The 26,842-nt window shown below is 50.8% G+C and overlaps 1 protein-coding gene across 1 annotated transcript in view; it reads left to right on the top strand.

Annotated features, from left to right (window-relative positions):
- The window catches only part of SDK1 (sidekick cell adhesion molecule 1), a 734,089-nt gene that overhangs the window by 592,544 nt on the left and 114,703 nt on the right, over positions 1 to 26,842 (top strand). The window contains exons 18-20 of the mRNA XM_040229997.1: positions 19,193 to 19,308; positions 21,471 to 21,663; positions 25,918 to 26,016. Coding sequence (XP_040085931.1) covers positions 19,193 to 19,308; positions 21,471 to 21,663; positions 25,918 to 26,016 — 408 coding nt within the window. The remainder of the gene's footprint in view (positions 1 to 19,192; positions 19,309 to 21,470; positions 21,664 to 25,917; positions 26,017 to 26,842) is intronic.

Below are 26,842 nucleotides of genomic sequence, written 5' to 3'. Positions count from 1 at the left end.
TCCTGTCCCATGGGACCAGCCCAGCCCCCTCCTCAGCTCACTGGCAGTTTCTGGGGTGAAACAGGGTGTGTTTTGCTCGCGCTGAGCGAGTCTGAGGTCGCTGAGCTAACGCAGGCAGAGCAGCGCTAACGCTGGGTCCTCTGAGTCAGCAGCACTGTTTTCTGGGCGCCCTTGGCCCCTCTGAGGTCAGGGGGGCCCCACAGGGGATTCATCCGGCCTGACTGCTGGCAGCATGGCTGCCCCTCCAGCACGAGGGCCTCGTGGATCTGGACGCGGCTGGAGGCGGGCGCTGACTGCGCGTGGAGCCGTCTCTGGATGCCTCAGCTCGGCTGAGGTTGGGAGGAGTCTGCCTCCTCGCTCAGGTGAGAGCCTGACTTCTGCTAGCCCTGCGTGCAGAGGTGTTCAGAATCTCTCTCTTCTTAGCTGCTTGTAAGCAGATGTTGTGAGCGGTTTTCCCATCTGCAGGTCAGCCTACGTCACTGGGTTACCGTTCCTTTGCCTGGCTACTGGGTGGCTGGCAGGGGAGCCTGGAGCTAGGAACCCCAGCAGGTCTCGGGGCCCCCAGGGTGATCACAATCCACGTCTTTGCTCACTTGAGGGTGTTTCTGACTCTGTGAGTCCTCGATGCAGGCTGTGATCCCACCAACCTCAGTGTGGACTCAGGAAACACACATCCTCTGGGACTCCTGGCGTGTTTTCCAGCTGTGATTGGCACACCCAGACCCGTGTGCTCTGTGCAGTGGTAATGCCCGGGCAGCTGACCCCAAGCCCTGCGCCATGCTCTGCTCCCAGGCCCTGCCCTGCCCCTGCCCTGGACCCTCAGTCACCAGCAGAGCTTCTCAGGCCGTTTCAGCCTCTGCCCTTCCCCTTCTGTCTGAGAGTCATGCCCGAGCCCCAGGACTGGCCCCTTGGGCTCCACGGCTGGCAGATCAGGACGGACCCACGGCCAGGGGAGATATCTGGACCCTCAGCACGGGGCTCACTCACATGGGGAACACTCACCAAGGGCACACACACACACACCTTTCTGCCTGCACAGCCCCAGAGTCGGCCTTGGCCCAGAGTCCATAAAGCCTGACTCTTATTACTTATCAATACTACTTATCTGCCTTCAAGAAACATCTTAGCTCTTCTCTGCCTCTGCTTTTTTTTTTTTGCATTTATAAAGTTCTGACATTTCCACCTGCCCTGACTACTTTAAGGGCAGTTGCGAAGAGAAAAGGAAGCAATATAGGTGAAAATGCTATTAAATACTGAGCTGTGACACACACACCCATGTTTCTATCTGTATTCCTCCATCCACCCTGACAACAACCAGTATCTATTGTGGGATTTGAATGTCTCCATCATGGTAGTTGTACAGAAAGAAATTTGGGGTCAATTTCTTTGCTATTAGTAAAATCAAGAACGCATGTCGAGGAATTGGTGTGAGTGCCTACTCTGTGCTATAGTGTAGGTCATACAGCAGGCCAGGGCATGAGTGGAGGGGACACCTGTCTCGTTGTCAAGCCTGAGGGCTTCAGCCTTGACCAGAAGTGAAGGCTAGCAAGATCGAGAATGAGAACAGAGTCTGGCCTCGTTCTCAGAAAGGCAGTCCTGCTCAGCGCTCCCAGGAACGTGCCATCACTGTGAAGGCACCCCTGCAAAGGGGCTTTACTGGGACAGCATCAGGGAAGTAAGTGTAACTGCTGAACTGGTTCAGAATGGAATCGGCTGCTAGAAACAGACCCAAAGGAACAGTAACGTAAATGAAGTGGGGATGTGTTGTCATCTTTCTGACACCAAAAGAGTGGGCAGTGGGCTCTGTGGAGTCATAGAGGCGGCTTTATTCACCAGAGAACCAAGTCCGCCTTTCTTCCTTTGCTCTCTGTAGGGCTTGCCTCGTGGTTGCAGACTAACTGCTGTGATGCCAGCTATCACATCCACATTCTAGGAGGAAGGCACAGGGTCTGCCTTGTGGCCAAATAATCAAGTATGCCCACCTTTGAGGAACTTTCTTAGAGGTCGCATCTGCCGCAGACTGGTGCTTACAATTCATGGACTGTCTCCGTGCCAGAGAGCCTGGGAAGGGTCCCTCAGCTGGGCACATTTCCGTCCATTATTGAGGAAGGAAGAGGGGAGGGCAAGCAGAGGGCAGCTAGCAGTGTCTGTCCCACTTGTCCGGCGACTCCTGCTGAGGAGTCGCCCGAAGGATGTACAGTTTCCAGGTATAAACTGGTGAGACAGCCTGTCCCACAGCCACTGCGGGCAGAGCCCCTCCTGGTCCTTCGTAACCACCCAGACTGGAGTCACCAGACACCGCAGGCCCACAGCTCCCCAGACCCCTTGGCCTCCTCTGGAGCTCAGCAGCGCTGCTCCGGCAACCCGCTGTGTGTCCCAGGGCTGCTCACGGCCGTCGCTGAGAAAGGCTGAGGGGCTGAACTGGTCCCTGACACTGAAAAGGGAAGAATTAAAATGCTGGTATGTTACGGGGGTAGGGAGGGGTGACTTATGCTTAAGATTAATTATTCATCAGCCTATTGGAATTGGGCTGGAATGTGTGTACTCACGATTCTGGAGCCGGTCAGGAGGCCATGGAGCAGAGGAGCAAAGGAAAGAGCCGAGCCGCCATCCAGCCGGCCTCCTGTTCCTCTCCCGCTAGCCACGTGGCAAACCAGAGCCATCGGGGACACGCGGTGTGCTTCATCTTGACTTTAATAAGGCTCCTCTTGAAAAGGTGTCGGAATACCAGGAGAGCTCAAGGGGCTTCCACTGCCGCCAGGGGGGCGTGTGGGTGTCAGACGGTCACCCGCAAAGAGGACGTGTGCACGACGCGGCGTCGGCCCAGCGAGGGCACAGGGGGCGGGAACGCGGGTGCCCGGAGATTCGCGTCCCCGAGCACGTGGCCTCGGTCTCAGAGGGGGTTCCCTCAAGGGGGCTCCTGAAGGAAGATAAGGGGGTCATACCTCTGAGCCCAGTGACCTGACCCCGGAAGTGGAGAGAACCGCCGTCCACCTGTCACGCCCCAGGTTTCTCCTCAGTCCTGTTTATTGTTGAGACGCAGTAAAAGCATGTGTTACGGTCCACGTCCTGACACCGCGTGAGACCCCAGCCACTCCGAGGCTCCCCTGAGCCTCTGCGGTCACATGACTGCTTCACCTGTCTCTCACCGTTAGCTGAACAGTTTTTAACCGAAACTGATTGTGGAGCCAAGCACTGCGAACCACTGATTGCTTCAGAGGACTACAGTGCTTTTCCTCCCTTACTGGATGATTAGAAAGTTGCTGAAGTAGACACTGGCAGTAGGAAAAATGCTCATAATTACACAGGGTGTTTAGTTATGCGGAACTTAGACTCTCTGGCTTTTTCCTCTTGAAACCAAAAGCATATTGATTTCTGGAAGGGTTCGAAAGGAACTTCTGGAGTGAACTGAAGTTGTCTTCCATTTCATTTGGGTGATTGCAATGGAAGTTTGACAGCTTGGGTTCCCGAGTCACGTGGTTAGAGCTGTTTTAAGAGTCTTGCTGCTCCGTGTGAACGTTGCTTGTGTGCGTGCTCAGTGGCATCCGTGTCTGACTCTGCGACCCCGTGGACGGTAGCCCGCCAGGCTCCTCTGTCCCTGGGATTCTCCAGGCAAGAATGCTGCAGTGGGTTGCCATTTCCTCCTCCAGGGGATCTTCCCAACCCAGGGATGGAACTCACGTCTCCTGTGTCTCTGCATTGGCAGGCAGATTCTTTACCATTGAGCCATCTGGGAAGCCCCAAGCCAGTGAGGTTAGCAAACTTTATCCCTCCCTTAAATGTGTTAGTCGCTCAGTCATGTCCAACTCTTTTGCGACCCCATGGAATGTAGCCCGCCAGGCTCCTCTGTCCATGGAATTCTCCAGGCAAGAATTCCTTCCTTAAATGGGTCCATTAAGATGCAAATGCTGATTTTTCTATAAAGGGCTCAAAGACAAATTATACTATAAATCATCATTCTTGAGCATGCCAAGATTTTAATTTTTTGGTTTTATTTCTTTATCATTTTTCTTCTTGTAACAGGTATTTTTGTGCTGTAATGATTTATTCTGGTTTCAGAACATTACCTTCTAATGAAAGAGAACTATTCCATATTTAGAGAGAAATGGGAAAAAACATTTGGTTATCCAGGTTTCTAAAACATTAGTAAAAGCCCCTAAATGTTCACTTGGGCTTCTCAGGGTTTTCTAAAGTAAGGATTATAAATGAGCACTCTGCAAGCTCCGTTCCTGTCTCCTCTTGGGAAATTCTCAATGTAGCTTAAATGACATTGCACAGAAAGATTTGTTGCTCAGTCCTGATGACTTTCTAGGCCTCAGGCTGCACCCACAGACAGGCTAATGTTCAGATTCTCCCGGCATCACCTGAAACACCCACTAGGAACTGAACAAAGTGGTGCGGGGTGTTCCTTCAGGTACGGGCCTGACTTGGTCTTTGAGGCCTTTCAGGAAAGCGTAGGAATCGACTTCTTCGGGGGGAGCCACTGTGCGCCAGTTTCCACTGTCCTGTCTGCCGTCCACGTACGTTTATCACCTTCTGCGGCCATCCCCCAGCCGTCGTGTGAGAGAGGCACCATGGTTCCTGTTTTACAGAGAAAAAGACAGAAGTTCAGAGAGGTAATCAGCTTTCCAAAGGTCACACAGGTTGAAAATTCTGAGACGTGCTCAAATTTATGCTTTCCCTTCTCATTCTTCATATAAACATGGGCAAAAATCGCTTCCAGATTTTCAGTGCTCAAGTGGGTTTGCAATAGCTTGTGGATATTTTTTACTGGAATGAAAAGCAGGCCCAATAAGTCTGTTTTACATGGAAACTCAGGACAGACGCACACAGACACACTTGAAACCAAAGGGCCAGAGAAGAATAACTACCCTGACAGTGTGTGATCGTCTTTAATATTTTCGGCTCTATTCCATTCTGTCTCACTCCTTCCTTCTCTAACAAGTGCAGGCTGCGATCACTAAGCTGAGTTTCTGGTCTGCTGCTAGCGCAGTAGTGGCCTGCAGTTTGAAAAACACTGAATTCAAGCAATACAGCATGTTTGGTTCAGCTGGCCACGAATCCCTTTCAGAGCAGGCGTCAACTGGCCTGTAGTTCACGTCAGGGTCAAGGTTGAAGCTGGGTACCCAAGGGAGATACTACAGTGAGAGACCCAATGGGGTGGGGCTGAGTGGGGACCAAGCTGGGCAGCCTGGGCACCAAGCCGAGATTCGGGGGCTGGAGGCAGGTGGAGTGCAACACCTGTGTCTGTGCAGACCTTGTGGGAGAGAAGGCTTGCCCTTCAGCTGCCACTGAAGGACACGGGAACAACCAGACCCGTCTTAAGTGGCTGTGCCTGCCTGCTAAGTCACTTCGGTCATGCCCGACTCTTTGCGACCCCATGGAGCCCAGCAGTCTCCTCTGTCCACGGGATTCTCTAGGCAAGCATGCTGGAGATCTTCTCCTCAGGGGCTCTTCCTGACCCAGGGGTGGGTGGAACCCAAGCCTCTTGCGTCCCCTGCACTGGCAGCGGGTTCCTCACCAATACTGCCACCTGGGGAGCCCCAATATTGCGGCCAGCACACTATTTGGGAGGTTCAGACTGGTCTTCCCTACAAGCCTGTGAAGGTTGTGAAGGAAGGGGCTGCATCTGATTGATCTTATTTACATCTGTACCCCAAGCCCAAGCAAGGTGCCTGACACGTTGATAAATGAAGCGTAAATAGATGTCTGATTATGGTGAACACCTGCTGTTTCCATTTCAGTTCCCGCCAGTGGGCCAGTGAGTGTCTGTGTTCAGCACGATGCCCAGCCTTCTCTCCCGTGGTCTTCTCCTTGTCTTAGAAGAAGGACCCAGTGCCTGCTGGCCTTGCGCCTCCGCAGCCTGCAAACTGGTCCCGAAGGCTTTCCCCTCAGTGCCTGGTGCACAAAGAATTGGGGAAAACAAGTTAGGAAAGGGAAACACAGAACTTTTTCAGTGTTGAGCTATTTTCTCATGCAGGACACTTAAAAAGGGATTCTCGAGCTTCTTTGTGCAAGATCTGTTATCCTCACAGAGTGTCAGGACTGTTTAATGCAGGGAGACATGCAGGTGCATCAAGCCCACGAGCACTGTCATGGCTCAAGAGCTCAGCTGCAGCCTTCGACGCCCTGGAGCCGATGGCAGCGCCCAGCACGCAGATGGGGTGCGTCTGTCCACACAGCAGAGGTGTGGCCCGTGGCTCCTCCACGTCGTGAGCTGCTTCTCCCCTTCTCTGAAAGGCAGGTAGCGGTGTAGGCGCACCTGGAGAGGGAGACGCCCGTGAATTCTGGGTGGACGCTTCAGTCCCCGATACTTGAGATCATACACGTTCAGGATGAGGGGAATCGGGGTGCGTGGTTGTGGTGGAGACGTAAGGAATCGGGCGTCCTTCCGTGGCATGGCCGCTGCTGGGACCGGCCGTCCCGCCAGCAGCTCCATCCCCAGTGAACAGAAGGCGAGCAGAGGTGAAGCGTTTCTCTAGGTGAGGGAGGCCCTGAGTGTCCACACACCAGGCTGCTCACAACCAGGAAAGCTGACCTTGCCTTGAGGGCGGTGAGAGACGAGCCGCCATCGTGCGGGACACTGTGGGTTCATGGCTTGAAACAGATACGGTCGGCATGGTACCACAGGTAGATACACACGAGCATGTTAGCATACAGAAACGTTGTTGAGCAATGCACTATCATCTCATTCTGTGCTAAATTCAGCTGATTTGACAGCATTGTCCCTGGGCCGTTAGCATCTTTAGGTTGGATTCCGCCAGCTGATACGGGGTGAGACGAAGGAGGCAGATGTCAGTCACTTTCCCCTGCGGAGGCCTGGACGCTCACACCCACCTGCCCCATGCGACCTTGGGAATCTCCCTGCTGGCATTTCACGGTGCCACCCCACTAACTGTATTTGACATGTTGTGAATCTCCCAAACATCAGGTAGCTCCATAGCCAGCACACGTTTCTTCTGATTAACTGTTATTTTAGACCGATTTCTGCTGTTAACATAGATTGCAGAGAAGATGGATTGTAATGGTAGTCTAGAATGTACTCGGGGGTCCTGCAGATCAGCTTTGCATAATCTGCGTAATGTTGTCTGAGTACTTGAATGAAATAGCAAACATGAGCCCAACCGGCGTCTCTCTTTCCAGCTGCAGAGACTGGCTCAGGAGAAGTGATGACCCGACAGAGTCTCAGATTCTGTGGGCTGGGAACAGCAGTAGACATTCCTGGAAGAAAAGGTGGAAACCTGTCACTGGGAGTCACCTTGGGTCACTCAGAACAGGCCACCTTCTAACAGCCTCACTGCCTCCTGGGGGAGGGTTGCCGAGTTGATAGGTCCAAATGCTATGTTCGTTCTGTGGCTTGATTTCCACTCATTGCTTCATTTACTTATCAGTTCCCTGAATCAGCACCCTTGTGGCTGAGATGGAGAACCATGGATTGGGTGATAAAGTCATCAGGTGGACCCCGAGGACTCAGCTTTGCCCAGAGAGTGTTGCTCACTTGAAGGACCACCAGTGTGAAGGTGACTTCAGCTGCAGATGCTGTCACCCTTCGGGGCTTTTCTTGCTCAGCACTTCTGTCAGGGACTCGGAGCGGGTGGAGACGACATGCCCGGCAAGCCTGCAGGTGTCACAGCTGAGAGAGCCATTCAGATGTTCTGTCCCTGAATCAGAAATAAAAATAAATTGCGGCGTTAGATTGATGGCTGAAATCAGGCTGAAACATAAAAGCCAGACGCTGCTTTTCCAGACACACGACCAGCCACGTGACGGGGAGGAGGGACGGGATGTGCCGATTGTTGCCATAAAGAGAGTTGGGAGGTGAGTTGAGCACAGATCCAGGGAGAGCTGGGACCAGTCCTGTCAATGACACGTTTCCGAATCAGGGCAGATCCAGTGCCACGGAATCCTGTTTGGGCTGAATGCCGCTGGAGCCTGGAGGCCAGCTCCGGGTGCCTCGGCATCAGGGCTGGTGAGGACTCGGGGGCTCCGCGGAGAAGGGGCCCAGCACAGAGCACTCCCTGTCCTGTCCATGCAGGAAACGGGAGAAGCAGAGTGTTTACTTGGCCCCTGGGAGCCAAGCCCAGCTGGATAGATTTGCAATTTTCAGATGGTCCAACGGCTCTGTGGGCCAGGAGACAGACAGGCGTGGACAGGCAGCGGTTGTGAAAGGAAAGCAGAGCCGTTTCCAGCGTCCGGCTGGGGCGCATGGGGACTGCAGAGAAGGAAGGTGTCCGGGAAGCCCTACTGGCCGCCAAGTGGCCGCCTGTCGGGAGGGGTGAGGGGGCTCCTGCGAGGACAAGCTGGTGAACCCCAGGACCGCGGTGGGCTGGAACTATGCCTACAGGAGAAGGAGGTAGAGACAGAAATTAGGCTTCTCCTTGACTCTGAAGCCGTGTAAATATATTCCATCTATTCATGCGTGCGTGCATGCTCAGTGGTGTCCAGCTCTTTTGCAACCCCACAGACTGTAACCCACCAGGCTTCTCTGTCCATGGGATTTCCCAGACAAGAACACTGGAGTGGGGTGCCATGTCCTACTCCAGAGGATCCTCCCGACCCAAGGATCAAACCCACATCGCCTGCATTGGCAGGTGGATTCTTTACCACTGTGTCACCTGGAAAGCCCTCATCTATTCATAAAACTAAATTATTTAAAAACATTTATAACAGAAAGTCTGAAAAACTGAAGACAATATGAGACAAATGAACATAGCGGTATGTTGAGGTGGTGAACTTAGCCAAATGGAAAGTAATTATTTCAACTAACTTTGAAATGTGATGATCTGACTGCCCATCCCTAGCACAGAACCAAAATCAAAAACTGGAGGAAAAAAGATCTACAGCTTTCAGCAGCCATGGGAGTGGACGTGCTGGGTTTGGTGTCTTTAAGGCACAATTGTGTGAGTGCTGTGAGGTAAAGCAAGTAAGTACTATGTGGCTGTCACTGGAAACTGAGATTTTTGGCAAAGTTGAAACCCTAAATTGGAATTGGAAGTATGATGATTTTATCTTCAAAGAAAGAAAGAGTTTCTTGTAAAAAGGCCTGGAAATGAGAACCAACCTAGCAGGACAGAGTTTCCCAGTAACCCCCAAATAAACAGGCTTTCTTGGCTAAATGGGAGATGCCAGGTCAGGAGCAGGCGGTATATAATATAATGTAATATAATATATAATTCCAAAAAGTGAAGAAGCTTATCAAACCCCAGTGAGAGCTTGTCAGGAAGACCCCTGAGCCACCTTGAAGAGGCTCCCACTCGTTAAAGATGGGATAATGTGAAAATCAATAATAATAACTGCAACGAATTGAAGTGTTCCAAATACATTTCAGTCCATGGATTCATAACAGTGTGTATTTTCAGAGCCACATTGATCAACTTTGGAGAATGCTAGGAGAACTTTTACATGCTGAATTTGTATAAAACTTTCCAATCACAATCTCAAAATTTTGAGTGAAAAACTTGACCTCAGTGGGTGAACACAACTTATTTAATATGTGGTTTTATTCTTGAGATGGTGCCATTCAGATACCATCAAGACTTCTAATGATAACCTCTTCAAGGATTTGAAGGTAACCATTATCAAGAAAGCATTTGCACAAGTAGGTAGTTGTGAGTGCCTGAAGATTATTTATCACTTTTTCCCCAGTGAAGAGAAACTTCTGTCTTACTGTTAACCAGAATGGAGACAATTAGCCCTCTCTAAGTTATACTTTAAGGGGGCAGTATTTAGGTTGACAGTTTTTCCTTTCATTTTGACATTATGTCAAAGTTTTTGTGATAATGTGACTGGATTTGGAATCTGATCAAATATTTATCACAGAAAGTATTTTAAAATAATGGGCATTTGTATATATCTACACAGATACTGCTGCCCATCTTAATAATTTTTTCTTTAGAGTTCAAACACGGATTCCTTTAGAATTACAAAACTGATTGCATGTCACTCGTACATGTTAGTATAGATGGTCTGGGGAGTTCTCTGTGGAGTCCAATCAGATGCTAAAGAGTGTCAGTTAACGGCCATTTTTGGTGCCAATAGCTTTTCCTTCAACAGACCTTCAAAGTGAGACCCACTCACTAAAAACATTAACAACAATGATAATAATGACACTTTGTTCACAAACTCTTACAGAAACTCTTGGACAGCTGGTCGACTTCAGTTTAAAATTAAAATAGGAAAGTTCCGTTACGAATAATACTGTTAGAAGATAAATGGATGGCATGTCAGATACGTAACCAATCCAAATCATTAAATCAAGATCACTTCCATCATGGGTTGATGAGCACTGATGCACAGCACTAGCTTTAACCCCTCAGAAGAATTCTTTTGTCAAAGTGAAGAATTCTTTTGTCAAAGTGGTATTCTGATCCCATTGCTTTCACAAAGTGAAAAACAGGTGGGACTGTAGAGTCTTGGATTTTGTTCGAGTCACCATCTGATAAGGAAAGCTATGGCAAACCTTGACAGTGTGTTGAAAAGCAGAGACATCCCTGCCAACAGAGGTCCATCTAGTCACGGCTCTGGTCTTTCCAGTGGTCAGATACAGATGTGAGAGCTGGACGATAAAGAAGGCGGAGCGCTGAAGAACTGATGCTTTCAAACTGTGATGTTGGAGAAGACTTGAGGGTCCCTCGGAAAGCCAGATCAAACCAGTCAATCTTAAAGGAAACCAACCCTGAATACCCTTTGGAAGGACTGATGCTGAAGCTAAAGCTCCAGTACTTTGGCCACCTGATGCAAAGAGCTGACTCACTGAAAAGACCTTGATGCCGGGAAAGATTGAGTCAGAAGAAGAGGGCAACAGAGGATAAGGTGGTTGAATGGCATCACTGATTCCATGGACATGCACTTGGGCAAACTCAGGGAGCTGGTGAGGGACAGGGAAGCCTGGCTTGCTGCAGTGTGTGGGGTCTCAAAGAGCTGGATATGATTTGGCAGCTGAACAGCAGCAACACGTTTAAATATAAAGAATAATAAAGTGGACTGTATGTATGTAGTAACTTCTGAAATCACCTTTTCAAAAAGTTGTGGTTGAACAAATTCTTAAAATGTTCAAAAAATCGGGTTGAAAAAAATCAGAAAAAATAAGCATGCAGTGAGCAGTATTGATATTTTCCTTTTTATTTAATTAAGGATTAAAATTCTGAAAAATTCATAGCAATTAGTTATATACTGTCTTATCCAGAATATTTCAAAAGTAAATTACTTGAAGCTGTCAAACCCTGTAGTCCTTTCTAATGCCTTGATTTACTCATGTGGGTTATTTTTAAATACTCATGTGACTTAGTGGTAAAAAAAAAAAAAAAAAAATCCACCTGGAGGAGGAAGTGGCAACCCATTCCAGTATTCTTGCCTGGAAAATTCCGTAGACAGAGGAGCCTGGTGGGCTGCAGTCCATGGGGTCACAGAGCCGGGTATGACTAGGCACACACTCTTCAGCAATGTATATAATGCACACGTATAGTTTTCAAATGTAATTTCAACAGTTTATGCTTTTGAGTGGCCATAAAGAGTGGTTGACTACAATGAGAAGCTGACAGCGTCTCCCGGCCTGGGTGGACCCCAGCAGCAGCACCCTGACTGGACCACTGTACCCCACTCTGCCCTCCACTGGCCACCCCAAGAAATCCATCTTCAGGAACTGGGAAGCGCCTTTGTGTTATCAGCAACTTGCAAACGTTTCCCGAAAGCAGAGGACCTCTGTGTCTGAAGCCACTCTCCATTCTCATAACCTGGCTGTTCGGTGCCCCAGAGCGCTGGGGGCTTCCCCACAGGGCTCCTTGTCCTTGACTGTGAAAACTGAGACAGTGTCCTTACTGGGGTCTAGGGGGAAAATGGATTTTTTTTTTTTTTTTTTTTTTAGCAGTGAAAATCACAAAGGCATAACCCCTGTCCCTTCACCAGGCCTCTTCACGGCCTGCAGTTTGAGGCTTGGAAAAAAATGGCACTTCAGGTGCTAGTTATCTGGGGAGAGAATGCCCCTGGAGGCCTCACTCGGATGGCAGGAGGCCACAGCTTCCCAGGAGGGTCCTCCGTGCACAGACCGAGCCCAGCTGTGGACGCGTGGGCCCCCACCGTCCTGCTGAGTGGCGGCTCCTCGGGGGCTGAGCCCTGCCTTTCCCGGAAGGCTGGGGTTAGGGAACCCTCCTCCGCAATTAAGACCTTTCCGCCATAGCAGCTTCTTTATTTGAAGCTCTGTCAAGAAGGATTTATGGGCTGTAGGTCTTTTTCTCACTTGAGGGAATTTTTAATCCCATTGTCCACAAATTTGTGAGTCACTTCTGATGACAGTAATTAGGAGAAAGAGATGCTCAAGGATCTGAGAGCAGAAGAGACCTGAGGAGCATGGTGAGCTTTGACATGAGGAGAAGGGAGCTTGCCTTATTAACTGGGTCAGCCGGGCCGGGATGCCTGGTATCTGGGCCTCGCGGCGGGGAAGTTAGGGAGGCACTGCCATGATGGTGAGAGGGCCTCTCCGCGTGGCTGTTACGTGACACAGAGGAAAGGAAGGAAGAGCAGGAAGTGTTGCTCATTTAGTTTATGCAAAAGGCCATTTTCTTGAAGTGTTTGATCGGTGTGGTCTTACTTTAGAGAATATAACCACATTTGACTGGAAAATTTTATGGAACTTCAGAGTCAGTAATTGGAAAGGAAATCCCAGAACTAAGCCTGCAAAGAATGAGGACGTGGGCTCTCCAAGAAGTCATGGCCCTTTTCAGCTCTTTCCCGACTGCTCTTCTTATTCTTTCATCCCTTTTCCCTCCTTATTCCCCCTCCCACCCCCTTCCCTGCTCTTTTACTTGGGGGAGATTGTCCGGGTGGCCCATTGCCGCAGAATAAACCTGGAGCTTGCAGGCAGCACCGTTGTACCATATCTCCTGGTTTTACAGGCTGGGAATGGGATCCGGAGGGGTGGTACCTTGAGCTGGCGGCTGAGGGTCAGGAGAGGGGAGAGGGGTTCCCTCGAGTGTGGGTGCCTTGGCTGGAAGGCCATCAGGCCGGGCACCCTGGGGCTGCCCGCCGGGCACCACACGCCGGGCACCACACCCAGCCAGTCCAGCATGGTGGCCGCAGGGACAGCAGACTCCTTTCTCTTCTCAGGACTTCCAGAAAGGACGGTTCTAGAGATAAGGCATGGAAGCTGCTAGTTTATGAAGGCCTGGGTCATATTCTCTTGGTCAGAACAGTCACAGAGTCTGCACTGAAGTGCCTCAACCACCTCTACATGAGAAAAGACATCAAGGTTTCTGCAGCATTTTTAAAGTTAGATTTACTGAGGTATCTATCCTACCTTAAGAGCAGAGCTCTGCCCCACCCCCGCCCTTGGCACGATTCTTGTTTCCTCTCCTCTAGCTTTCCCTTTTATAGAAATCATAAAAATGGGAAAAGCCAGCGTGCCACGGAGCCGGCTGCGTCTGGCCCTTCCCCGCGTCTGGCACTAAGGCTGTCCACGTTGTTGGCAAGAGCGAGCGGCTCCTCCCCTTTCACTGGGAGCAGCGGTCCCTCCCGGGGACGGGCCAGTTTGGTTTTCCTCTCCAGCAACTGAAGGGCTTTGGAGATGTTTCCAGTTTGCCGCTGTTGTTGTTCAGTAGCTCAGTTGTGTCCAGCTCTTTGCGACCCCACGGACTGCAACATGCCAGTCTCCTCTGAGTTCACTCAGACTCACGTGCATGGAGTCGGTGATGCCATCCAACCATCCTCTGTCGCCCCCTTCTCCTCCTGCCTTCAGTCTTTCCCAGCATCAGGGTCTTTTCCAGTGAGTCAGCTCTTCGCATCATGTGGCCAAAGTATTGGAGCTTCAGCTTCAGCACCAGTCCTTCCAATGAGTATTCAGGGTTGATTTCCTTCATTGACTGGTTTGATCTCCTTCCTTGCTGTTCAAGGGACTCTTGAGAGTTTTCTATTTCTTTCATCCATTTTCAGCGTACAGATCTTGCCTATACTTTGTTAAATTTATATCTATTTCATGTTTTAACTGCCAATGCAACTGATACTGAATTCTTAATTTCAGTTTCCAGTTCTCCATCGCTTGTGTTTCAAAATATTTTGATCTTGTATCCTGTGATCTCGCTAATCTCGGTTCTGAGTAAACGCGGGAATTTCCTACCCGGAGAGTAATACTGTCTGTGAATAGAGAGGCTTTCTGGCTCTGTGTTCCTTTTCAATCTGTATGCCTTTCGTTCCTTTTCCTGCGTCACTGCTCCAGCTTGGCCTTCCAGAACAGGAGTGATAAGAGAGGAACCTTTGCTTTGTTCCTCGTCTTAGGGGCAGGCCCTCCCTCTTTCATCCTAAATAAAATGCTAGCTGTAGGTGTTCTACAGATGCCTGTTAGCAAGTTTGGGCTTCCCAGGTGGCGTTAGTGGGAAAGAACCCGCCTGCCAATGCAGGCAGCATTAAGAGACGCAGGTTCCATCGCTGCGTTGGGAAGATCCCTCGGAGGAAGGCATGGTGACCCACCCAGTATTCGTGCCTGGAGAATCCCATGAACAAAGGAGTCTGCCGGCCTACAGTCCGTGGGTCGCAGAGAGTCGGGGGACAGAAGTGCCTTAGCGTGCAGCACGCTTGCTCAGCAAGTTTAGTAAGTTCCTTTTAATTCCCACTTTGAGAGTTGTTGTCGTTGTTTTCCCTTTAATCTGATAGCTCAGCTGGTAGAGTCCGCCTGCAATGCAGGAGACCCTGGTTCGATTCCTGGGTCAGGAAGACCCACTGGAGAAGGGGTAGGCTGCCCACTCCAGGATTCGTGGGCTTCTCTTGGGGCTCAGCTGGTGAAGAATCTGCCTGCAATGCGGGAGACCTGGCTTCAATCTAGGTTGGGAAGATCCCCTGGAGAAGGGAAAGACTACCCACTCCAGTATTCTGACCTGGAGAATTCCATGGAGTCCGTGGGGTCGCAAAGAGTTGGACATGACTGAGCGACCGTCACTTTCACTTTTCCTTTAATCACTATCAGAGGTTCAATTTTGTCAAAAGATTTTTCTAAATCGATGAAGATGATCGTGTTTTCTAAGTTCTATTGATAATGGCAAATTACCCTGATGAATATTCAAATGTTGAACCAGCCTTGTGTTTGTAAGATAAACCCTACTTGAATTAGGATAAATTGTGATTTTTACATATTTTTTAGTTTGATTTTTCTAATATTTTATTAAGGATTTTTGCATCTATGTTCTCAGGCCTGTAGTTTACTTTTCTTTCTTTTTATGTTCAGCACCTTTTTCTGATTTTGGTGTCAGCTTAATGCTTTAGAATGTCTTTTATTTCCTTCTTCTTCAAATGCTTAGTAAAATTAACCATTCCGATTCACTTATATGCTTAAGAGTTTTCTTTTTGGGAAGTGTTTAATTTTGTATTCAAATATTTGATAGCTATTTGACTACTCGGGTCATCTAGTTCTTCTTGAGTAGATTGGAAGTGTGTTTCTTTAAAGACATTTGTTCATTTCATCTAAGTTGTCGAATTAATAAGCATAAAGATACGCAAAATGTCCTTTTATTCTTTTAGCATCAATAGAGTTTATAGAGGTGTCTCCTGTTATTGGTGATGTTGGTAATTTGCAATTTCTGTTTATTTTTTATCAGTCTGGCTAGAAGTTTATTGATTTTTGAAAGAACAGCTTTTGAATTCATTGGGTTTTGTTCTATTATTGTTTATTTTTATTTCATTGATTTCTGCTCTTTTTCTTCACTATTTTCCTTCTTTTTAAATTTACTCCTATAGGTTCTTAAAGTTGAAGTTTAGATTCTAATATAAACATCTAAAGGCTATTTATTCAGTTCAGTTCAGTAGCTCAGTCGTGTCCAACTCTTTGAAACTCCACGGACTGCAGCACGCCAGGCTTCCCTACCCATCACCAACTCCCAGAGCTTTCTCAAGCTCATGTCCATTGAGTTCGTGATGCCATCCAACCATCTCATCCTCTGTTGTCCCCTTCTCTTCCTGCCTTTATTCTTTCCCAGCATCAGGGTCTTTTCCAATGAGTCAGTTCTTCACATCAGGTAGTCAAAGTATTGGAACTTCAGCTTCAGCATCAGTCCTTCCAATGAATATTCAGGACTGATGTCCTTTAGGATGGACTGGCTGGATCTCCTTGCAGTCTAAGGGACTCTCAAGAGTCTTCTCCAACACCACAGTTCAAAAGCATCAATCCTTTGGCGCTCAGCTTTCTTTATAGTCCAACTCTGACATCCATACATGACCCCTGGAAAAACCATGGCTTTGACTAGACAGACCTTTGTAGGCAAAGTAATGTCTCTGCTTTTTAATATGCTGTCTAGGTTGGTCATAGCTTTTCTTCCAAGGAGGAAGCATCTTTTAATTCGATTGCTGCAGTCACCATCTTCAGTGATTTTGGAGTCCCCCCAAAAAATCTCTTACTGTTTCCATTGTTTCCCCATTTATTTGCCATGAAGTGATGGGACCAGATGCCATGATCTTAGTTTTTTGAATGTTGAGTTTTAAGCTAACTTCTTCACTCTCCTCTTTCACTTTCATCAAGAGGCTCTTTAGTTCTTCTTCGCTTTCTGCCATAAGGGTGGTGTCATCTGCATATCTGAGGTTATTGATATCTCTCCTGGCAATCTTGATTCCAGCTTGTGTTTCTTCCAGTCCAGCGTTTCTCATGATGTACTCTGCAAATAAGTTAAATAAGCAGGGTGACAATATACAGCCTTGACGTACTCCTTTTCCTATTTGAAACCAGTCTGTTGTTTCATGTCCAGTTCTAACTGTTGCTTCTTGACCTGCACACAGGTTTCTCAGGAGGCAAGTCAGGTGGTCTGGTATTCCCATCTCTTGAAGAATTTTCCACATTTTGTTGTGATCCACACAGTCAAAGGCTTTGGCATAGTCAATAAAGCAGAAGTAGATGTTTTTCTGGAACTCTTGCTTTTTCGATGATCCAGCACTTTCGAGTCCCCAAATTTTGGTATGTTGTGTTTTTCCCTTTTATTAAACTAAAATTGCTTTCTAGTTTTCCAGGTGATTTCATCTTTAACTCATGGGTTACTTTGAAGTGTGTTCCTTAATTTACAAGTTTTTAGGGACTCTCCACATATCTTTCTGTTGTTAATTTCAAGTTTAATTCTGTTGAATCATAAAAGACACTTTCTGTGATTTCAGTTATTTTTAACTTGTTTAGATTTGTTTTATATGACATATATATTTCAAATATGTCCATCTCGGTTAAGTTCCACATGTGCTTGAAAAGAATGCGTAGTCTGTTGCCCTTGGGTAGATTTCTAAGTAAATACCGTGTGGATCGGATTCTGTGTGGTGGTGCTCTGGCAGGAGGTCCTTCCTGGTGTGCCCTGTCTGCCCTTTCTGCTGGAGTGTTGAGGTCTGCACCTGTCCCCGCAGTGTTGTCCCTTCTCACCTTCAGCTTTGCCAGCTTTGCCTCCTGCACCTTGAAGCTCGGTGGCGTCCACATCCAGGGTTGTTGGGTCTTCTTGAGGGACAGATCGCCTCTTCGTCACGCCGCGAGCTGCTTTATCATCGGTTTTATTGCTTGGTAGGATATTTACTTTGATATTAATATAATGACATTAATGATATTAATATAATTAATATAATTAGTGTTTTCAAGTATTTTTTTTCCATTCTCTTACTTTTAAGCTATTTTTTTAAAGAGGGGGAGGGGCCCTCTTTTCTCGTATTTCGGACACAGTGGCCTTGTGGCCTCAGCTTCCTTATGGGCTCACAGAAGGGTAAGACTTTATCATTCGTTCAGCTTTTCCTCATGTTTGATGGGTGTGCCATACTTCTCAACTGCCTACATGCTCGGCTCTGTGATGCCTGTGGCCGTTTTCAGTCCACCCATTTAGGAAGGTGCTGACTGGGAAGTGGGTAGGACAGTCTTCCCGGTATCATATGGAGGGAGGGCCCAGAGACAAGGCGGGAGGCGACGGGAGCGGCTGGGTGGCTTGGAGTCTGGAGTGGAGGGCTGGGATGAGGCGTGTCTTTCTCATCTCTGCCGGATGACGTGAGGTTCTGAAGAAGAGCATAATGAAAGCTGCAGTGATTCTCAACAGGACCATACTGAATCCTCACGTGTTCTGTACCAGGAGACACGTATCTCTGTTTCTGTTCCTGGAGCCAAAGGATCCTCTGGGATCCACTGTCTTTCCCTTGAAACAAGCTCCTAAAGAACCAAGACCTTCCTTTGTGTCCCGTAGAAAGCTGTACGGCACAGCCAGCCGGCCTGCCCCCTCCGCAGAGGCCGTCCTTCAGAGGCCGGCCGGGTCTTGTCTCTGCCGTTTCCAGAAGCCCTCTGATTTCCCACTGCCCTCCGTGTACGCTCTCAACCTCTGTGTCCAGCACCCGGGGCCATCCCCACAGTGACCCGTCCATTTCCTCAGCCCCTTTCTCCCCCAGCGCCCCGTGTCCAGCCACAGTCATTATTCTCTCACCACTCACCAGGCTTCTCCTAATCGCTTGCCTTTGCTGACTCCATTTTCCCCGATGCGAACACTTTTCTCAAGGCCTTTCCGCTCTCGGAGGTCTGCCCTTTCTCCCAGCCCTTGTGTGGTGTCCCCTGGTGTGAGGCCTTCCGCGCACACCTGGCGCGGAGGCTCCACCCGCGTGTGCACCAGGGGGAGCTGCCTGTGACTATGCAAGTTGAAAGAGAGCAGCTCCCCAGGAATGTGACTTCCTTGGAGGCCTGTGGGCAGGCACATAATTGGGCTCAATAGCTCTTCAATAAAAGAAATGGAAAGTGGAAAAGTTTTATTGGTGGTTTCTATGGCAGACAAAGAGAAATTTAGCCTCTGAATGGATAAGTAAGTACATATGAAAAGGGACTTTTCTTAATATATAAAGGATAACTGGGCTTGAAACAGAATGATATGTAACAGGGGATGCAGAGGCCTAGATCAGACCTTGCCTTGATCTCATATACTGGCTAACTGAAAAAAAAAATCAGAGAAAGCTTTTGTTTGCTGTCTATCTTGGGACCCCCTAGGAAAGGCTCACCGTGGGTTGAGATGACCTGGTCCACCCTTCTGCCTGTGCCTTTAATAATTCTCCAACAGAAAGTGAGGAGTAGCCCAGCTCTTTCTTGTTGTAACATCACGATTAGCTTCCAAAACCGTGCAACACCCAGGCGCGCAGCGCTAGCGTGCCGGTGAGTCAGTTGTGAGCGGCAGCTCAGGGTCTTTTCTCTCCCTGCCCCCCCGTGCCTCCTGCTGCTCTGGAGCAGTGCCGACCGCGCCCCCGCAGAACGTGCAGGTGGAAGCCGTGAACTCCACCACCATCCAATTCCTGTGGAACCCTCCACCTCAGCAGTTCATCAACGGCATCAACCAGGGATACAAGGTATGCCTGGGGCCACAGCCAGGGAGGGGGTCGTCTCGGCGTCGGCGTGGTCTTATGGTCAGGGAGGGCCCCCCCCCTCGTTTCGTGAGGAACCCATGGCATCCAGTTACAGACATACTGACCTTGGCAAGGTCTCCTTTCATCCACGGTCATATCACCAGCCATACTGACTCATAAACTCTACTGGTTGTCAGAGGATGGTTGTTGGGAATTCCCTGGTTGTCCAGTGGTTAGCGCTCTGCACTTTCACTGCCAAGGGTGGAGGTTCAATCCTTGGGTGGGGAACTAAGATCCCGCACAGCCAAAAAAACCAAAAACGAAAAAGGATGGTTCCTCTAGGACTGAGCAACGTTATGAGAAAGGCCGCCCATTTTAAATGAGCGGCGGGAGACTCGTCCTGGCAGATTGAAATCAGCACGTGTACCAAACGCTTCCTCCCGGAACTCAGAACAGAGGGCACGGGGCACAGCTGAGTGAGGTTTCTACCAAGTAACGACGAGCAGGTGCCCCCTCGCTGCTCCAGGACGAGCTCTGTGTGTGGAACCGAGACCCGCGGGCTCGGGGCCCCTCCCTGGACTGAGCAGAGACAAAAGGCACTCCTGCCTGCCCTGAGCCGGGTCTGAGCGCCGGCCTCTGACCTTCGGAGCTGTGCCTGCATGCAGCCTCCAGAAGCACGGCTCTGCTCTCCCTCTGGATAACCGTCCCCTGGTTGGGCAGGGAGCCCACCTTCGCTCCACCTGCAGTGCAGTATATGCACACGCCTTCTGCAGGAGCAGGCCAGCTCAAGGGTTCCACCCAGTTTGCTTAAAAACTTGATAATTTCAGATTCAGAGAGTGCTGTTTCCTCAGAGCACAGTTCACTCCCCCCCCCCCCCCCCATTTGGAGTCAACTTACTGAAACACTTGTTTTGCACTAGAAAGACAGGCATAGTTGGAAATTTGTCCTGTCTTTTCTTTTCTCCCAGAGGTAGCTACAGTCAGAAGTTTCTTTGAAATCATACTGATCAGTGAAGATCTTACTGGCAAGGCCGGGGGGGTTCATTCTGTGGCTCGGCTGTCAGCTTACTCTGCATAAATGCACTCCTTGTCCTGTGATGTATCAATTTTCAGACCTAGTTAGCGCTAGAAATGTTTGGTGTCAGAGGAATTAAAAGTCACACTCATACAATAATGTTGCCAAAACGTTAAAACAGCTGCCTTTGGACTGTGTATAGATGCTGCTTCTGCTGACTCAGGTGGTAAAGAGTCCGCCTGCAAAGCAGGAGGCTCGGGTTTGATCCCTGGGTCAGGAAGATCCCCAGAGAAGGAAATGGCCACCCACTCCAGCGTTCTTGCCTGGGAAATCCCGTGGACAGAGGAGCCTGAAGGGCCATACTCCATGGGGTGGTAAAGAGTCGGACATGACTGAGCAACTAACACTTTCACTTTATAATCAGTCTCCCCAAATCCATTTTTAGAAAACCAGCAGGAGATAAATTACAGATAATTAACATTGTTCCCATTGAACTTAGGACTTCTTCTTGAGTCAGAGTAGGTGCCCATCCAGAAAAATATTTGCATTGATGTTTCATCCATTCAAATAACAGCTAATGTCATCTTTACTTCTTAATGTTAAATATATATGTGTTCTGTAACATGTTTAAGTGAAGAGAAGGTGAAAGTTTGAGAAGTGTCTTTTTTCCCAATGTGAGTTAAAGTAGATTTTTTAATACACGTGTATAAAAGTATATAGGAGTATACGTGTGCTCGTTGCTTAGTCATGTCCAGCTCTTTGTGACCCCGGGGACTGTAGCTCGCCAGGCTCTTCTGTGCGTGGGGCTCTCTGGGCAGGAATGCTGGGGTACACTGTCCTGTCCTTCTCCAGCGGGTCTTCCCGACCCAGGGGTCAAAGTCACATCTGCCTCTCCCACGTTGGCAGGCAGAGTCTTTACCGTTGCACCACCTGGGAAGCCCATAAATATACATATTTGTACTCAAGTAGTCTGTGAGGTATCTTTTAAAATCCATATTTTTCAGCAAAACTATAAAATGTAGACTGTAGTAAATTTCTTGATCATGATTTTGCTTTCTTCGAAGACATACTGTGGCAAAATAAAACTTTGGTGCAGATTTGAGGGTGAAAGCATGAAATTAAATCTCTTTTTCACCCCATTCCCTCCCAGCTTCTGGCTTGGCCAGACGATGTCCCCGAAGCTGTCACTGTCGTCACCATTGCTCCAGACTTCCACGGAGTCCACCATGGGTACATCACCAACCTGAAGAAGTTCACCGCCTACTTCACGTCAGTTCTGTGTTTCACCACCCCCGGGGACGGGCCCCCGAGCACGCCGCGGCTCATATGGACGCGTGAAGACAGTAAGTCCCCTCTCCAAGGGTCTCATCAAGACCCCTTAGTCATCGAAGAGGTTTGGGTCCCTGTCATGCCCAGCTTAGCTTCGTGTAGTCTGTGGGGTGTGGGTGGCCCTGGAGAAATAAGCTGGGAGCTGACCAGAGGCGTCTCAGCAGCTCAGTTAAGACTGGTAGTCGGAGCCGTCTAGGCATTCGGGACCGCGGAAGGACTTCCCGTGGGGCTGTGGCTCGGGTGGTTTCACAGCTCTGTCTGGAGGTTTTGTGGTGATGGACTGGAGACCAAGGTGATGCAGTCTGGGGAGAAGGCAGATAATCATGAGAGCCTGTGCCCAGACACGGGGCTAGCACGGGGGAGGCGCAGAGACGCGTTACAGAGGGCCGGCGCCCGGTGGGGCCCAGGGGCAGGGGTGGGCAGAAGGGGTTCTCCAGAATGACTCCGCAAACTGCAGCTTGGGTGACGGGCCGGTGGGGACGGCCGTGACCGGAACGTGAAGGCAGGTCCAGGGCTGGGACGCGGGGCTCAGCCGGGGCCGCTCACGTCGAGGCAGCAGCGGGCCTGAAGAAGCAGATTTGGGGTGTCCAGCACTTAGCGACTGTGACCGTGTTCTCCCAGGAAAGGCTGGGGGCTATAACTGAAGCGTGTGGTCTCACCACGGATGGAAATGCTTGAAATCAGTGCTGCCTCGGAGCATCTGAGTATGAGGCCCTTGGCAGTGAAACCAGCTAAGTGGGTGCAGTGGCTTTGGGATCAGGGGGCTTCAGAGAAGCAGGAGGCTGACTGGGCCCTGGCCCCGCCATGTACGAGGAGGCTGCTTGGAACCTGCGTGCAGAGGGGCGAGCAGGGGCCTCGGGGTGGGGGGCTCTGGAGGAGGAGGAGCTCTGCTTGCTGGAAGGCCCCTTCTCCACTGCCCTGAAGGAAGCACAGCTGGACTCCTTTACGATTGCAGGTGAGTGGGAAGGCAAGCCCCCCACTCCCACGGTTGAGGGAGGCGCAGTGAATTCTCAGAGCGTCTCAGGCAGCCCTCGTAGCTCTTCATCATGTGGACATTTTCTTCCATTTCATTATTGAGAGAAGAGCCCAGCGCAGCATCTCAGCTCCAACCACAGCAGGTCCAACTGGACGTTGGGTTTTACTTTCCAGAGGACACTTACTAAGAATAACAAGTGGCAAAAGCAGGGAACTTCCGCCAATAAATGAGAGAAGACTGCTGGCTGAATTGGTTACTTACAAAGCTCTATTGTTGCCAGTTAGACAGAAACAGCGGACATGAGACTGAGCAAACTCCAGGAGGTAGTGGAGGGGAGCCCGGCACGTTGCAGTCGTTGCAGTCCACGGGGTCGCAAAGAGTGGGACACGACTGAGCGAAGGAACAACAGCAAAGACACACTCGGACTCGTGGAAACGCCTCATGATGCTGGGCAGCCAGGGGGCAGGGCCTTCACGGCCCCAGGCCCTCCGTCAGGAGGAGGAGGAATGAGAGATTTCCTGAGAGCTGAGAAAAGTAGCAGTGACATCATCTTTTTAGAATTTTCTACCTGAACCACCTGGAAAGACAGAGCATCCTTGTAGGCGTGGACAGTCTCCCTGAAAGATGGGAGATAGGGCTGCTTCCCAGGTGGCGCTAGTGGTAAGGAACCAGCCTGCCAGTGCAGGAGACATAAGAGATGCGGGTTCCATCCCTGGGTCTGGAAGATCCCCTGGGCGAGGACATGGCCACCCACTCCAGTATTCTTGCCTGAAGAATCCCACGGACAGAGGAGCCTGGCGGGCTACGGTCCACGGGGTCGTACAGAGTCAGACACAACCGAGCAACTGAGCACGCACAGGGCTGCTGTCAGCTCTTGGGGCGCAGCCTTTAAAGGAGGACCTGGGACTCCGCGTGCCAGCGGGATGGCTGCACCCCCCACCCCATACTGACGACGCAGATGGTGCCCTGGTTAGTTCTGCACACACAGCGAGCCTCCTTCTCCAAAGCTCTGATGAAGTAAGAACTGTGGGGAGGGGGCGAGGGGGGGCAGCTCAGTAGAGAGGAAACAATATAAATTTCAGCCGAGACGCTGCCAGCTGGTTCCAGCAGAGCTAGAGGACAAGCATATTTGGGCAGGAATCCAGGAAGCAGAAACACTGAGAACATAAAAGGAGCAAAAAGCTTTCTTCGCTATTCTATCGATTGGAAAAAAGAACAAGTCAGTTCAGAAATCCGTCAGAGTGTCTTTCTGGAATCTTAGAATTGGAGGAGGACGAGATGGTCTTGACAGCCATCCTGTTTTACCATGTTCCACACTCAAAGAGTGAAATTTGTCAGAGTGTGTGAGCTTATCCTTAAAGAGTCTTTTGAAAGTTTCGCCCAGATGAGTGAATTTGCTGAGGCTGTTATCTTTTTTTTTTTTTTTAATCACGAGGTCTGTTCAGAGGCTTTGTCCAAGTACCAACTGGGTACCAGGTGTGGAATTCACCTTAAAATCCTGGTGTCTACAAGGTTGACAGTGGGCAGAACAGAGCTGAGGCCGGTTAGCTGGGATCCCTGAGCTCGGCTCCTGGACGGACACCAGGCCCTAACTTCGTGCTCTCCTGTTGGGCTGAAAAAACTGTGCTTTGTTATAGTGAGAAAGCTCCCCGTGTGGCCTTGCCCAGGGGCGTCCACGGGAGGCCAGTGGGAACCTGGCTCCCCACCGGGCAAGGAGCACACTTGTCTCCCCACCGAGTCTGCCTTTGCGCCTCCCTTCCCCCCTCTGTGTTGTCCCCTACGCTTCTCCTGCAAAAGGGCAGACGGGTGCATGTGCGGGGCGCCACCGCAGAGAAGCGAGCAGAGCAGGGCTGGTGAACTGCGGGCCCAAGGGGTGCCCGCTAGGCACCCCACGATGCCCGGCTCAGGACTTGGGACGCAAGGGGCCGCTACTCTCTTCGCCTCCCCCCTCCTCACCAGCCCCCGCCCCGTCTGCCCACTCTGCCTCCTCTCCAGGGTCTCCTTTCCCAGCTGCGCCCCCGCCACATGGCACAGAGCAGGACCTAACCAGCACGTGTGACCTGTCACTGTGGGCACAGTCACCTGTCACCTCTACCCACCTCCTGGGGAGGCGGCCCCAAGGGGACCGGGTGTGGGGGCGCTGGAGTGCTCAGCCTGGAGGAGCTGGAGCAGGCGGTGGGCTCAGAGGCCCCTGGTGGCCCCTGCAGTCCCTCCAGGGCAGGCAGGAGACCCGGGTGCCAGACCAAGCTCCAGGCTGGCCCCTGAGCATCCCTGCTCTGAGCCGGCATGGAATTCTACAGCCTGAGAACAGGGGCAGGGTCAGAGCGGACTCCTGATGACCCTCTGGGTCTGAGAGTCCGGAGCTGTTTAGCTCACGTCCTGGCCTTTCAGGCCTTTTCTCTCTGGTGCTTTGCAAACCGACAGTAAGCTCAGCTTAGAAACGACTCTATATTCTTATGGCATGGTAACTGACAACTGGTAACAACAGCAGCCACGTCAGTCGGCACTTTTGTGATGCCGGGGACATGCTAACCGCTTTCGTGCTTTATTACACATTTTTCTCACAATTACCTTGCAGCGTGAGTTACTTTTATTTTCCCTGTTTCGCAGATGAGCAAACTAAGGCTTAGGCACTCAAAGGACCACAGAGCCAGCCAGCAGGGAACAGGCTTCTGCCCAGCCAAGCCCGGCATTGAAGCAACGGCAGCTCTGCTGCGCTGCCCTCCTGCCGTAGGAGGAGGCTACGGTCAGGGAAATTCAAGGGAAGCATGCAATTTTTGCTGGAAGTTTCTCATGCCTGCCCTGCCCCTGGGTTACCAGGGGAGAGTAAGTGCAGCTTACAGCCTGATCAGGCTGGCAGGCATCGGCTGGTGACCCGGTATGGCCGGCCCGGCCTCCTGGCCTGGGCTCCTGGCTGCGGCCCCACACGACACGCATGCAGAGGCGTCAGGGACTCTGGAGTAAGCAGTAGCCTGCGGGGCCCAACCACCTGGTTGTTCAGCTAGAGCCAGTCAAGAGAAAGAGAAGGGACTGTGCCCGCATCTCCCACTGCCGGCCTCTGCAGTTCTGGCGAGGCTGGGGTGAGGCCGACAGAAAGCATTCATGTGGCCGTAGCCCGGTCCCTCTAACGCCTCAGACCCTGTCCTGACTTTTCTCTGGCTTTCCCTGAGGGCTCTGACCGGCAGGCTTGGTCCTGGCTCCCGCCTCCTTCCACAGACAGACTGTTCCCCGCCAATCCGACTGGAGAGAATTGGGCCGCACGCTAACAGATGTCTTTGGTTTTCATTTCCAGAACCGGGAGCTGTGGGCCACCTGAGTTTCACAGAGATTCTGGACACATCTCTCAAGGTCAGCTGGCAGGAGCCCCTGGAGAAAAACGGCATCATTACAGGTAAGGGTCTCTGTGGTCAGAAAAAGGCAAAAAAAAGTCTGCCCCGCACAGAGGGATGGACACAGCTCTAGGCACCACGGCTGGCAGCGCCCGGGTGCCCAGGGCCTGCAGGGTGACTGTCACAGGGCCAAGGTGGGGGGAGGACCTGTCCCGGGGGCCTCGCCTCATGTGGGCCCCTCCTGGCTGGGCTGCAGCCTCCCAGTGTGCAGGCTCGGTCTCATGGGCTTGTTGAACAAGCCTCTGACATCTCTGCCTGGGAGACCCGCGCTCCAGGTGTGTCCTCTCACAGCCGCTTCTGTTCCGTAATCTCGTGGCTGTGTAGGGAGTTGACAGCTGAGATCACAGCAGTGTTACAGCTGAGGAGGCTGGGGCTTGGGCGGGCAGGGAGAGCTGAATGCAGGCGCCATGATGGGGTGGCCCTGCCGCCCGCCTTCCCCCACCCCCAGGCCCCACCGCAGAGAGCGGCCAAACCACGCCTGTCCCCTGCCCCAATGCCAGGCCACCGGGGAGCACTGCAGGTGAGGGGCGTCCAGGGAGCAGGGCTCCAGGCTGAGCGTCGGCCGCCTCCCTCTCCTACAGTGCCGTCTCAGGGGAACGGCTCACTTTGGTAGGACTTTTAACGATTTCATTTTGTAGAAGAGGCTTTTGAAGAACCTTCCAGGTTCTAGGGCTGAATTTCCACTTAAATTGAGTCATCCACACGTGGCACAGGGGTTGGCCCAGGCTCCCCGCCTGGCCCAGGACTTCGCTTCACGTGTTCCCAGGGACGGTGCCGCCGGCCAGGGGAAGGCCGGACGGTTCTGCTTCCTCAGTGGTTAGGTGCAGA

The sequence above is a fragment of the Oryx dammah genome, unplaced genomic scaffold (assembly GCF_014754425.2).
Source record: "Oryx dammah isolate SB20612 unplaced genomic scaffold, SCBI_Odam_1.1 HiC_scaffold_2, whole genome shotgun sequence".
NCBI lineage: Eukaryota > Metazoa > Chordata > Mammalia > Artiodactyla > Bovidae > Oryx > Oryx dammah.
Note: the sequence above shows the minus strand (reverse complement) of the source record. Positions and strands in the feature narration are given on the sequence as shown.